Source organism: Balaenoptera ricei, chromosome 1, assembly GCF_028023285.1.
Source record: "Balaenoptera ricei isolate mBalRic1 chromosome 1, mBalRic1.hap2, whole genome shotgun sequence".
Taxonomy (NCBI): domain Eukaryota; kingdom Metazoa; phylum Chordata; class Mammalia; order Artiodactyla; family Balaenopteridae; genus Balaenoptera; species Balaenoptera ricei.
Genome location: NC_082639.1, coordinates 142743644 through 142758147, shown reverse-complemented (window position 1 = coordinate 142758147; position 14504 = coordinate 142743644). Strand labels below are relative to the sequence as shown.

At 53.5% G+C, this 14504-nt stretch overlaps 1 protein-coding gene across 1 annotated transcript in view; it reads right to left on the bottom strand.

The window, feature by feature from the left end:
• Nucleotides 1–11518, bottom strand: part of QSOX1 (quiescin sulfhydryl oxidase 1) — a 39259-nt gene extending 27741 nt beyond the window's left edge. Inside the window, 2 exon segments of the mRNA XM_059937435.1 lie at nucleotides 1908–2008; nucleotides 11129–11518. Coding sequence (XP_059793418.1) covers nucleotides 1908–2008; nucleotides 11129–11396 — 369 coding nt within the window. The 5' untranslated portion in view covers nucleotides 11397–11518.
• Between the last annotated feature and the right edge of the window lie 2986 nt (nucleotides 11519–14504).

Sequence of the window (14504 nt, the reverse complement as noted above, 5' to 3'; positions counted from 1 at the left end):
ACAACACTGGTCTCTGGAGCTCTTAAGAAATGCACAGGTCACTACCAGCCCAGCCCAGCCCAGCCCAGCCAGATGCCGCTGGTGTGAAGGCAGTTAAGGAGCCCAGCTCAGGGCCCTGCCAGCACCCCTCCCACAGCAGGATGGGCGGTTGAGGAGATGATTAGTCACTTGGGGCACTCAGGCTGTGTGTGCTGCATGACTCGGATAGGTGCTGAGAAGCTTCTGGATCTCCCGACAAACCTAGGCCATCTCCTTCCAACCCCCCGAGCCCCAGCCTCTTCCAGACAGAAACAGAATGCCCCAGGCACCAGCCCCCACCGAACCCCCACAGGATGTCCCGACCTGGCCACAGGACCAATGCCAACCCCCTTCCCCTGTGCAGGGACTCCTGCTGCCACACTGATCTTCCCCCAGCTTCCCACGTGGGGCTGCTTGCCCTGCCTCAGCAGAAGGAACAGAGGGCTCTGTCCTCCCCTTGGAGAGTAATTTTGAATATTTTAAGTTACACATCTTGGGGCCAAGGATAGGACCATGGTCCTGTCATGGAAGCCTTTTACTTAAAAGAGACAGTTGACAAACAATGTCTCCGCTGCCACCTCTAAATGATACAGCAGTAGCTGTTGGCTCAGGACACTCTCCCAGGCCAGCTGAATGGGGGCTTGGGCCCTGACCCTAAGTGGTAACAGGCGTGTGGGAGGGAGCTCTCCGGGGCTGTGGAAACCCTGAACCCAGCAGGATTTCACTGGCCGTGAGAACAGAAAGGTCACATGGAGTTAGAGCTGGACGTTGCTGGAGGAGCCTGGGGCCTTGCTCTCCAGATGAATTCTCCTGGCGTCATCAGGCTCAGATATGGTTCCTGGTTCTGCCTGGCAACTGAAGCCCCTGAACTCAGGGATATCTTGTTCCAGGGACAATGCTTGGCTTTTCAGTTTTCAAAGGCATTTCCTGATTATTCTTAGTGGCCACAGAGGAAATTGCTTTTCTAGATGCCATTCTGGTGGGAGCAGGCTAATTATTTATAGGTGGAGAGAGAGATTTGGATTCTTTAATTTGGAAGAGAACTAATTGGATTACAGCCGGGCCTGAGCTCTGGGGAGGGTGCTAAGTATAATGGCACAGCCTTGCTGCTCTGGGCTTCCCAGGGCCTCGGATGTGAGAGCCTTGGAAGCTGTCCAGATGTTAATTAAGTGGTTGATGCCCCGCGGTGGGCAGGCTGGCAGGCAAGGCCTCATCAGAGAGCTCGTGCTACTTGCAGCCAGAGCCGGGGTGACCGGGCCCTCATGGGTTGGGTGTGATGACTCTGGTGATGGAGATCCCTGCTGCCTGAGGCATTGGGCAAAGGCTCTCCTGCCAGGTCACTTCTGAGCCTCTTGGGTTCAAGGCACTTGCCTGATGAGGATGAGGTTGGCCAGTTGTCTCAGGGGACCTTTTCTGGGGGACCATGAGACCCCCTGAGTCTGATCCTGCCTACAGGTGGGTCAGAGCCTAAACCCTGGTTTTACAGGGTTTAGATCAGCCCTCTAAGGCTGGGAGGTCAGGCGGGAGAGGAATTGATTGGAAAGAGGCCCCTGGGAGCTGGGAGCTCTCACCAGCTCAGGTGATGATCACTTCTCACAGCTAAAATCTGCCCATCCCAACACAACCACACACAGCCCCTTTTCCTTATAAAGGGGAGAATGTGCCAGACCACGTGAGCCTCTTCCTTTTCTGCCTCCCAGTTCACACCCCTTTCTGCCTCTAAAATAGGTACATGCTCCAGGGGCTGTGATTTAAGCAGGTCAAGCCCAGAAGCCTGGAGGACACCACAGAGCCCAGCAGCCAGGCAGACACCAGGGAAGCATGGAGCAGCGGGCACTGTGCTCCGACAGCACCGCCCCCGAGCCCGCTCGCCCCTCCTGGTCACACACCCTCACAGTCGGGAAGCCAGTGATGTTGAACTCTCTGCAGACTGCGGTGTTGGTCTCCTGAGCACAGTCCAGGGCGGCGAGATTCAGCGCCGGCCTCCAATCTGAAAGGACAAAAAAAGAGAAAAGAAACAAAAAAAAGCTGAGGTAAGTAAGAGGGGCTGGCACCTCTGCCTGCTGACCTCGCCCACGCAACACCCCACCGCCACCAATGCCCACGGCACCTGCCCCCAAAGCTCTTAGGAGAAAGGTTACCCCTTCCTCAAAACACGGCCTCTGAGATAGTTGGGTTATTCTGCATTTAGCCTGTGCTTAGGACACAGTTAAACAGCACCGGTACCCCACTCAGGACAGCAAGCTGCGTCCCCCGTTATTCTGCAGTGGGGGAGGGGCACAGGGGCTGGAGGAGCTGAAGAGAGGTATGAGATGAGCCTGGCCCTCTTGGGGAAAAGCCCCTGGGACACTGCCTCTGTCTCTGCTGCCCTCTAGAGAGAATCAGTTCCAGAAGGGTGAAGAGCATGCCTCAGGAGTGCTGAGTTCCCCCGTGGACCCTCGGTGAAGGCCTCTGAGGCCAGAGGTAGTGGCCATCAGCCCAGCTTGGGTGGGTGGGACACAGGGTGGTGGGGACCGGCCCCCCGGCCAGAGGTGGAGGCAGAAGTCCAGGGGAGGAAGGCGAAGACACCTGGGATCTAGAAGCCACAGGGAAAGAAGCCCTGAGGCCAGAGTCCGGAAGATAACAGCTCCCCAGGCCAGCTGCCTGGGCACCCTGCTCCTTCATCAGGCCCCGGGCCACAAGGCCTCCCTCCGCTGGAACTTACTGGCAGAGAGAACAATGGCACCGTTCTGGGCCACAGCCCCGGATCTGGGAAACAGAAAACAAACTCATCAACCGGGCAGGCCTCCTGAGCTCCGGTTCCAGGTCAGGTGCCCCGGGAGCACCTACCAAAGTGCCACGTTACAGTGAGGCTGCTCCCGCCGGGATGCAGGATGTGCACGTGAAGCCGCACAGACGGCGCGGTGGCGAGGCACTGGCGCCACGCCGTGTGGCACGGGGCCCTGGAGGAACGTGGCCGCAGGGGAGACCAGCCCTGGGCACCAAGCAGGGGCCTGGCAGGAAAGGCGAGAACTGAGCGGAGCCTTGACCGCCAGTGCAGGTGACAGGCAACCGGGGCCCGGGGTGAGCAGACGAGGAGGGGAGAGTGGACAGGGCAGGCTGTGAGGGCTCTCACACAGACCAGGCGGGCTGCAGAGGCGGCGCTGCGGGAAGGCAGGCAGGGGCCAGCGAGGGCGCGCCGGCCTGGGGCTCAGGGCTAGCTCCCCGGCACCCTGGAACGCGGGCACCTCTAGGCCGATGAGGGAAGGAGCGAGTCTGCCTGAGGAGTGGGGGAGGGCACACATGCTCCCCACAGGGCCCTACCCCCCCCCACCTGCAGCACAGGATGGGGTGGGGGGACTTACACAGGCAGCCCACGCAGAACTCGCTAATGACACAAGACTAATATCCAAATAACATCCCTGAGACCTGTGGCTTTGCCGGGACCTCTTACCTCGCCCCAGAACCTGTCCCTTACAACATCTGAAAAACCGCTATTTCCAAAGGCATCAGAGCTCCCAGAACCTTTACGCCCAGGGGAGGAGTGTCACCCTCACTTGCAGGACAGATGTATGGAAGAGCCAGGATGCCTCCCAGACGCCCCTGACCCATCCCTCAAAGGAAAGGCTCCGAAGGTTCAGAGCAACTAAGCTGGTCCTTCTCGGGGTGACACGAGGGCGGGGGTCTGGCACTGTGAGGCAGGCCAGAGGCAACACCCGCTCCCTCCCCAGCCCCTCTCCCCCTTCTCCTTTCTTGCTGGCAATCTACTCTTGGCACTGAATCCTGGCGGGAGGGAGGGAGTGGGGATGGGGGAGTAGGGTGTGAATGCAAGTGTTCAGCAGAGACAGGTGAGCCACATCCTATTGATGCCATTTCCCCAACATCCCCCGCTACCCCATCTCACCAAACCCCTTCTGGGGAGCTCTCGGCTCCCCTAGCACAGGAGGGCAACAGTTTGAGCTACAAATACACGCCAACCCGAATGGCCTGCATCCTTCAGCTTTACATCTAGCTGGAAGGGCAGCCTGCTGTGGTCAGTGATCAGGGTCTGCTCCACGCTGGGCTCGGCACAGCGTCCCTCCTGCCCTCCCTGACACTCTGCTCTCCCCGACCCCTCGCCCACTGGCGGCACCACGTAGGAGGGACAGAGTCATCAGGCAGTCCAGCCACGCGGAACCACTAATCCCAACCAGCTTCCGTGTCCTGTCCACCCTCCCTCCCGAGTCTCTTCCTGCCCTCCCCCGTGTCTCCTCTCCCCACCTCCGGGTTCTTTACCTCTCACGTCACCTCTAACCCACCCTCCTAGTGAGCTAGTGCACGGTTTCTTGTCCAGATGAAATGTCTCATTTCCCTCCTGGCCAAGGTTCTAATATGCCCCATCTCCAGCCTACCCAGCCACCAGTGATCTTTTCTATCTGCAGATCTATGTCACTCTCTACTCAATATTCTTTGGTGGCTCCCATTGCCTCTAGAAGAAAACTCAACACAGGCATCAGGCCATTCTTAATCTGGTCCCTCCCCACCCAGCTTCTTCTTACCATTTCCCCAAATTATGCTCCAGGAACGCTGAATGTTTTCTCCTTCCTTGAAAGCACAATGCTCATCTAGGCTATTCCCACAGCCACCTCTACCCTCCCAACAAACTCCCAGTTGTCAGGTACAACTCAGTTTGAACGGGATTTTTCCTCCCAGGAAGAGCTGCCTTCCAAGCCCAAGGCTCAGGACCCTGTTCTCGTTTCCACCACACAGTTACAAGCCTGTCCATCCCTAAGTGTCTCTTCATCCTTGCATCCTCCTTGCCTAGCTTCCCCATTATCCTGCACACAACAGGTGCTCAGTGACTATCGACTGAATTATACAACTGACCCAGTCCTGGGGCTGCTGCAGGGCTGGAACATCTTCTCTCAGCCTTACTCTATCCTCAGGTCCAGGCAGGGGGTGAGGTTAATGCCCATCACCTGCGAATGCAGGAGAAGCGAGCTGCCCAGGGATGGGGTTTTGCCCTGGATCACAGGCAGAGCACCCCAGGCCTCCTTTCTATGGCTCCTCTCCTGCCCAAGGGAGGCCCAGCAGAGGGTGGGAAGCACAGGTCACCCCGTAGGGTCATCTGGCACATTTCAGGCTTGGCTCTGGCTCTGCATCTAGGGCTTTTTTCAGGGAGACCCCCAGGAGAGGCCCAACTGTTCTCAAAAGAATCAGCACGTCAATTAGACCTAAGGGCGGAGGAGTGGCACTTTTGTGTCCTTCCACCAGTGAGGGCCCCTGGCAGGGGGTCTCACAAGGCCACTTGGTAGGGTGACCAAGGACAGCAGGCCTCAACTGCTCCACTCCTCTCCTCTCCAAGAGTGCAGGCCGCCATCCCTCGGGCCAGAGTTGTTGCTTGTTGCCCGCTGGGGCATGAGGCTCTGAAGGCACAGAGAGAGGAGAGGACAGAAAGCTAGTGTTCAGCGAGCGTCCACAGCACACTCCAGATTTTCCCAGTCCACCACCGCCATTGGAGGTGGGCACCATTTTACCCGCTTTACAAATGAGGACAGAGACCAAGAGACCTCCAAGTGGTCCAAGGGCTACCAGACCCAAAACCCCACTTTTGTCCCTCTGCCTCACCAGGGTCAGGAGGCTACCTTCATACTTTTGCTGTCTGCTCCAAGTCACAACCTTCCCCGTGAGAGAGAAAATGGTTAAAACAGTTTCGTCTTCTAGCTACATACCATTCTCTATAACGCCCAAGAGTTGGTCAATATCATAGACTCAGCCTTTACTTAGATGATAGTGATATCAGGCCTATAGAGAGTTTATCATGTGCCTAATGTATGTAGTTTAATGTGGGCAACTAGGCTATGAAGAAAGTAAGGAGGTATTTATTCATCTCTAGACCTGCTTTCCTAGACTGTAAAATAGAGATCAGATAACTGTGCCCAAGGCACACAACTAATCAGTGGTGAACGTGGGATCTGAACCCAGGATCTGAGCCTCCCCGGTGGTCTCAAGAGGGCCCAGGACACAACAGAGAGCTTCTCTGCTCCCAGCCAGGAAACTCAGAGGGGGCAGGGTGGGGTGGGTGTTAGTAACGGGGATGGAGGCGGGAGGTGATACCTGAGAGTTCTCAGCTGCCAGCTCCTGGAAGGTCTGTGACTCTCTCTCTTTACGCCTGGATTCCCTGTACCTCCATGAAATGGGCCTGGATTCCCTGTACCTCCATGAAATGGAACCGGTGCCTCTTCTTCCCAGCCCCAGCCCGAGGCGGAGGAGGAGGGGGAGCGTGGGGCCAGTCAGGTGCTGGGAGAGTTCGGGCTGAGAAATGTTTCTCAGGAATATCAACGTCAATACCTTAATGAGCCATAATGACCTATAAAGCTCTGTTTTGACCCTAATCACTGCAGGCCTGACTATTCGTCATTCTAGGAACAGTACCGGGAATAGAGAGGACCCTCATCTGGGTGCTCCACTGGTAAAGCAAAGCTGCATTTACGGGAAGTGCACTGCGGTCAAAGAGGTACAGAGCTGGGTGAGAGAGGCTTTTTAAAGTGTCGGGTGACTTAATACCACAAACTGCAGGCCTAACACCAAAAGGATTAGCAGTCTCAGTCCAGCCCTACTCTTAGGGAGAAAAAAAAACTTTCCTGGTGCAATTACTGCCTTGGCAAAGTAATCTCCCCACTGACAGAGGAAATGAGCAAATGGAGCGGACGGGAGGGGAGGTAAGTGTAGGCGGCACAGCTGCGGACCCTGGGTGGCGGGAGAGGGGATGCTTTCTGGTGAGGGGGATGGGCTCCTTCTGGAGTCACAGGCGGCATACCCACCCCACTCACAAGGCCAGGAAGGGGCACTGGACCCAGAGTCACAGGGCTTGCAGACAGCTGCAACTGGTCGAAGCACCATGAGCTCCACACGTCTCCTCTCTGGGTCTCCGTTTCCTCACCGGTCACACGAGGGCCAAGATGAGGACGTCTCAAGTCCTTTCCAGCTCTGACAACCATGTGGGTGCTGGATGGCAAAACACTCTCGCCAAGAAGAATGGCCGTGAGGCCTCTGAGTGCTAAGCAGCCTGGGCCTCTATTAAGGCAGGGGCCAGACCCACCCAAACCACAAGAGCCAGTCAGGTCGAGAGGTCAGAACGAGACCCCCGCCTGAGTCTCCGGGAGTCCTCCTGACACAGCGAGTTGGCCAGGCCTATGCCATTACCACGACATCCCTTCCTCCTTGTTGCCAGCTTCTGGGCAGTGAGGTCATGACGCGGACAAAATGCCTTCCCCGCCCCTCACACCTGGCTGACACCCCAGGTCTGAGTCAAGAGGAGCCACGACAGCCCCAGAAGGCCTGGTCACTCACAGCCTCATCTGGAATCCCGTGAGGCTTGTGCCATCGGTCTGCATGAGTGTTCAGTGAGCTGCTACCCTGCGCCAGGCTCTGCACTAGTAGCGCAGGGGTACAAGCAGGAGAGGACGGCCATGCCCTGGGAGAGAAAGGGAGGAAACCAACACTGCTCGCTGTCACTCAACACCCACGCCTTACAAATCTCATCTCCATGCTCTGCACGGGTCTTTTTCCCACTTGCAGTACCCTTCCTCCTTCTCCCCCCTCTCCACCTGCCCAGGCTCTGGAGAGTCAGAAAGAGCTGGGTTCAAGAACCTCCTCCAGGGACTTCCCTGGTGGCGCAGTGGTTAAGAATCCGCCTGCCAATGCAGGGGATATGGGTTCAAGCCCTGGTCCGGGAAGATCCCACATGCCACGGAGCAACTAAGCCCATGTGCCACAACTACTGAGCCCGCGAGCCACAGCTACTGAGCCAGTGCACCACAACTACTGAAGCCCGTGTGCCTAGAGCCCATGCTCCGCAACAAGAGAAGCCACTGCAAAGAGAAGCCTGCACACCACAACCAAGAGTAGCCCCCGCTCGCCGCAACAAGAGAAAGCTTGCATACAGCAACAAAGACCCAATGCAGCCAAAAATAAATAGATAAATAAATAAATGTATTAAAAAAAAAAAAAAAAAAGAACCTCCTCCAGGGACTTCCCTGGTGGTCCAATGGTTAAGACACCGTGCTTCCACTGCAGCGGGCGCGGGTTTGATCCCTGGTCTGGGAACTGAGATCCCACATGCTGCATGGCGGGGCCAAAAATAGAAAAAAATAAAATAAAAATAAAAAAAGAACCCCCTCCAACATCTGTGTAATCTTGGGCAAGTTACTTATCGGTTAAAAAAAAAAAGAAAGGCTATCTGTTGCTCAGATATTTTCTCATAAAGATTATATACAACAGTGGCCTATAAAGGCCCTTAGCACAGTGCCTGGCATAAGGCAAGTGTATAATAAATAACTGCTTAGATAAAGGCCTTTGGTGACCAGGCCTCTGTGACTTTCCCCTTCCCTGAATTCCCAAAACAAGAAATGGCTGAGTTATGCTCTTCTGACCCTTTTCAAATACAGCTTCTTACTGGTGTCAATTTCCCTGCTGTGTGACTTACCCAATAGCAATGTAAACAATGCTTTGCACACAGAGGTCACTCAACAAATATTTGCTGATTGATTAGCCAGTGATGAGGACTGAAGGTCTAAAATGAACACAATCAATTTCCCAAACACATGGTGAAGCAGTAAGAGCTGCTCTGGAATAGAAAGGGGTGAGCCAGATTCTTAGAAACAAGTTCTCTGCCCCAGGGTAACAACTGCCCCAGAGAACCTAGCCTACAATTTACTGAAGAAATGAGCCCTGGCCAGTCAGATTCAATGCCTGAGGCCAGTTGGGCAGGGTTGCAAAATTCTTCTCTCCCCTCATGACCTTCCACAGTCTCACTGCTCCTACCCAAGGCATTCAAACCAATGGCAGAGGGCAGGGGCCACAGGCCCATGGGTCCAGGGTGGTGCGAGAGCAACCCTCTGCCGGCCCACAACCAAACTTTCTCAAGGAACCTCAGAATACAGAGGTGTTGAAGGGCCTCACCAGGAAACATCTCCTTGGATTGGAGTGGAGGCATTCTTTATCATTGCAGGCCAACACCAGGTTCGGCCAGCGCTCCCGTCGACATGATCTTGCTTAGGGGGCTGACACCTCCATGGTTCGTGGGAGACTTCCAGTTTTCACCTGAATCTCCCATCTCCCATGGACTGTGGTTCATCTCTACAGACACCATTTTCCTTTCTGAGGTTAAGTTTTGATTTGCTTTTTTTAGGGAAACTCTCATTCTATGCACTGGGGAGAAGACCGCTTTGGGTCTTTGGGAAGTGGCAACCCTCATCCAGGAGCAGGCTGGGTCAGTATCTGGATGTGCAATTCATTGGAAAGCTCTGAGTTGCCAGAGGCCAAACCCATGAGTCAGCTGGAAGCTAATCTTTCTGTCCAGCACTCTCAAGATGTAAGAATCTTCTAGATTGAGTCCACCTGTGGCCATTAAGGAACTTTTATGGCCTCAAAGTGTAAACTGACCTAGGAATTTTTATGATGTTCAGGCCCACAGTGTCCCCTGAACACCTAGTGCCCCTCAGGTGTTCCAGTTCCACGTTCAACACTCTTCTTGCCTCCTGCCCTGACCAGATGTGCTGACATCACTGAAATGATGCAGTGTGAAGAGCTGCTGAGAAATGGCACATTCAAGTGATGGGACCAGAGAGGCATGCAGACAAGTGTCTGCGTGTAAATTGGAGGGAAAACGGTTTATCGGTTTTGTTTAAAAATAACTTTCCAAGACCATATGGCTAACAGATGATACATCTTTCCATCTAACCACTTCAGGAACCACCATGCAAGCTGCTCAAGGGAAGAGGTGGCCTGAGTTTGAAAACCAACATCTACAAATGCACTACTCTACCGCAAAGAGTTGAGTTTATCAAGAAAACGGCACAGCAGGGGAAAAACAGTTCCAGTTCTTCCCTCTCCAGGAAGAGGCCTACGCCCTAAGATGCCCATAGTCCTCATTCAGTGACCGCTGCAGGTCAGGAGCCCTGCTAGGGCCCTAGCACCACCTAGTTATCAGGAAATAACTCCATTCAGAGGCAGCAAATCAGAAGCAAACCACTACCATCACGCCACGCCAGCCCCCCAAATACCCACTACCTGGGCTAGGCAGATGGATGACACCACAGGGATCTTTACCTGTGCAAAGGAAACTCTGAGATAATACACATCAAGTACTCACTCAGGAAGGTGTCTGACATACAATACAGTAAGCGCTCAATAAATATTCATTACTATTGTTGCCACATTTACTCAGCTCCAAATCTTAAGTTTTTAAAAACATTAACCTTTCTGTAATGGAGTACACCTTTAAATCTCTATACATCTATTAGCGGTCGTCTTATCCCTCTACCCCGCAGGCCATTAGTAAACGAATGGTGGGTCTCACAACTGACAGTCTCTTAGAATGAAGGAAATACGGTATTAGTGGTCAGGCCAATGAAGGGGAAAATGGAGCAAGGGCCAAACCCACACCAAGAGGCTGCCCTCAGTCGGGCCTTTGGGCTCACAGGTTGAAGCAGAAGGAGAAGGTGCAGAAGGAGGGGAAGAGAGAAGGATGCGGCCCAGAAGCTAAGGAGCTGGAGGCAGCAGGTCAGGAGCGGCCGGGAAACAGGAAACAGGGAAACTGTGCCTCAAAGATACAGCTGAGAAAGGAAGTCTACGTACCGGCAGGGTCTGCTAGCCAAGGGGTGGGGAAAGGAAGGCGGGAGTGGGAATAGGGGCGGCGGCAGAATGAGTATCAGTTCTTTTTCTCCCCGACACTGATCCCACCGCAGCTGGGGAACTTGGTAGGAAGGGGTCTGCCGCAAGGCTGAACTACAGGAAGCCGTAAGGTGTCAGGGAGGAGGAACAAAGGAGACCACGTCGCAGGGATGGGGGCCATAAGCCGGCAGAAGACTGACAAGGAAAGCAGAGCAGGTCTGGGGACCCAGACCGCGGGGAGGGGGAGAAAACTCGGGACACCGGCCAAGGGGAAAAAGAAAGGGAGGGGCGGGAGTAAAGATGGAGCTGAGGGCTGAGAAACTGGGGGGAAGTGGGAGGGGCAGAGAGGAAGATGGGTTGAGGTGACAGGCAGGAGGAAGCGGGCAGCGTTGAAGGGGGGCTCCGTGAGGCAGGTGGCGGGGATCCGCCCGGGTGGGGCGAGTGGAGCGAGCCTCCCCCGCACCCAGTTTCTCACCTTTGACGTCTTTGGCCAGCGCCTTCCACGTCGGGGCGAAGGCGATGCAGTGGCCGCACCAGGAGGCGAAGAACTCCACCGCCCAGGCGCTGCGGGAGTCCAGCACGGCGCCGCGCAGGGTGCCAGCCTGCAGCAGCGTCAGCGGGTCGGAGGGCGAGTAGAGCGTCGAGCGAGGGGCTGCGCCAGCGCCGGGCACCACCAGCAGCAGCGACAGCAGCAGCAGCAGCAGCGACGGCTGCGGCCCGGAACCGCGTCCACAGCACTCCATCCTCTGCAGCTGCGCGGAGTCCACCACTGCGCACAACTTTCGGACGACTTGGTGCCGGGCGCCTCCGCCGCACCTCTTGTCTCCGTCGCGGGGAGGAGCCACGTGACCCCGCCCACCGTGGCCTGGTGCCGCCCCTTTCCCCGCCCCGCCCTCCGGCCAGTGGGCAGGAAAGCCGACGAAGGACGAAAGCCGGAGCCGGGCGCTGGAGTCCGGGCCCGGCTGCGAGCGCCCCCTTCGCAGTCCGCCGAGACCTCAGAGCTAGTCGGGTTCCCACCTTGGCCCCAGGAGGCGGGGAGCGCAGCCCAGTCCCCGTAGCCCCCCACCGCCAAATGATAGGTGTGGGACATCCGCGGGGCAGAGTCCCGGGCCCGCGTTCCTGTCGCTTTTGGGGACTCCGGGAAGTCATTTGGCTTCTCACAGGCCCCATATCCAACGGGAAAAGAGTCCGTTGGAATAGATTGGACCGATTTATGCTGTTCCCAGAAAGTTCTGGGGATCCCACCAAGCGATAAGAAGTTGTGAATTAGAAGCACGTGGGAGAGAAGGACGGGTGGTAGGACAGTCTCTGAGTCTGTGACCACCATGACCCCACGGGGATCAGATGTGCCCACACCCCACACCCCACAAGGCCTGTGACCATCTAAGGAAAATATTATTTGAGGGCTTCCTAATTATGAATTAAAGGCCCCCTTCCATTTTAGGCTGGGCTGGATTGGCGTGGTCCATTGGGTGGAATCAGAGTTTCCTCAGCACGCAGGTCTGGCCACCTAAGGTTGTTAGGACGATTCCTCCAACTGGGGCTCCCAGCAGCCCAGGTACCCCACATCTAACTCTCCAGCCTACGCACAGATCTCCATATTCACTTACATATCCCTCTCACGAGTAACCTGATAACTAATCTTGTGTTCATGTGTGCTAAAGTGTTGATGATTAATTTTCCGTGGTCTACCTTTTGTAGTTCCAGTGCTGAGTTATCTTAACGGGAGCAGGCGTTCCTCAGAGTGTTGTCACGTGATCTTTTCCCTTTGTGTCTGCTGGGTTAGGCCACCTCACCTGTAAGCCATCTGAGACTAGATTTGTTATTCATTCAACATTTACTGAGTGGTTTCTTTGTGCCAGGCACTGCTCTAGGTACTAAGGCTGAGGCAGTAAATAAAACCAAGACTCTACAGTCATGGAACTTACATTCTAGTGTGCATAGGGATAGAGAGATGTAAATGTAGATCCTATGTTGACAAAGGCTATGAAGACATGTACAATAGGGTAAGAATAAAGTGACAGAGGAAGTGGTATTTTATTTTAGACAGGGAGGTCAGGGATGGGCCCATCCCTGATATTTGCAGGGCCAGGGTAAATAGTGCAAATGGAGGCACACATATCATATGTCTACATAATTTAAAATTATAAACCAATTTAAACTGTTATGTAAAATTCCTGTCCTTTCATGTTGACAAGTATACCTTCATAATAATCTGGAAGGCCAAACTTAAGTTTAGAAATCTCGGACTTCCCCCAAGATGTGCACTGGAATGGGGCTGCTTAGGTGGTAACTGGTCCCTGGCCCGCAACCTTCCTCCTACTCTTTGCACCCCAGCTCTATCCCATACTTCAAGGGAACTTGTGCCCACACCTATAGCATCCCTCTCTGCACATCTGAGCTCCATCCATACCTCCAGCAAATAGCTGCTCCTTGGTTCCTTAAGAGAACAGACCTTGGGAAAAGGCTGATGCAGTCTCTAGAAGCTGGCCTGGTGCTACTGGGGTAGGGAGTTCTAGGGTCTCATGTACCCGTAGTATGATCTAAGAAGGGGTGAGACACAGGAGCTTTGGGTGGACTCATCCCCTTGCCCCATGGTCTTCTAGCTCTGTGGAAAGAGGCATGGCTGGAAGAGGGCCAGAAAGCTCAGAAGACAAGGTAGGGGCTCCTCTTGCCCCAGTCTTAAGGCAGTTCTAACGAGGTAACATTTGAGACAAAGACCCAAATGAAGAATGGGAGGGAAACTTGTGGCAATGTGGGATAAGAGCATTCCAGGCAGAGATCTGGAGGTTGGAGCTTTTGCTCCCTTCATGAATTCGTATTCTCTGTGCCTGAACAGAGAATAGACTTTGAACATATTCTCAAGTTCAAAGTCTTGAACTGCATAGATAGTCCCCTAGCAATCTTGGATTCCAAGGGGTGGACGTACTCCAGCGGCTAAATCAGGGGCCAGGAAAAGTCAAGTGCCTTCACATGTCTCTTTGTTAAAAAAATGTTATAGTTATCTTCCCCAGGGAATTCCCTGGGAATTAAGGGGACAGTTTTGGCTAAACATGAAGAGCATCTGGGAAGCACAGCTCACATAAGTACACAAAGATTTGCTTGTTCACATATCTATTTCAGAACATCAGAAATGGAAAAGAGTACAAATGATTTGAATGGAATAGATAAAGTTTCTTGGCAATGGGGCCAAAGAAATTAGCATTGAGAGTTGTAAAATCTGGGGCTTCAATATCTCAGAACAGCAATACAGGGATTTTCAACTTTACGTCTTGAAAGTCTGTCCAAACAGAATCTTAAAAGGAGTCTCCAATAAAAGCAAGCTGCCCATAAACAGAGGGATGGATAAAGAAGATGTGGTACATATATACAATGGAATATTACTCAGCAATAAAAAAGAACAAAATAATGCCATTTGCAGCAACATGGATGAACCTAGAGATTGTCATACTGAGTGAAGTAAGTCAGACATAGAAAGACAAATATCATATGATATCACTTATATGTGGAATCTAAAAAAACGGGGATACAAATGAACTTACGAAACAGAAGTAAAGTCACAGATGTAGAAAACAAACTTATGGTTACCAGGGAATAAGTTGGGGGGAGGGAAAATTGGGAGATTGGGACTGACATATACGCACTACTATATATAAAATAGATAACTAATAATAACCTGCTGTATAGCACAGGGAACTCTACTCAATACTGTGTAATGGCCTACATGGGAAAAGAACCTTAAAAAAATAAAAGAGTGCATATATGTATATGTATAACTGATTCACTTTGCTGTACACCTGAAACTAACACAACATTGTAAATCAACTATACTCCAAAAAGAGTCTTTTTAA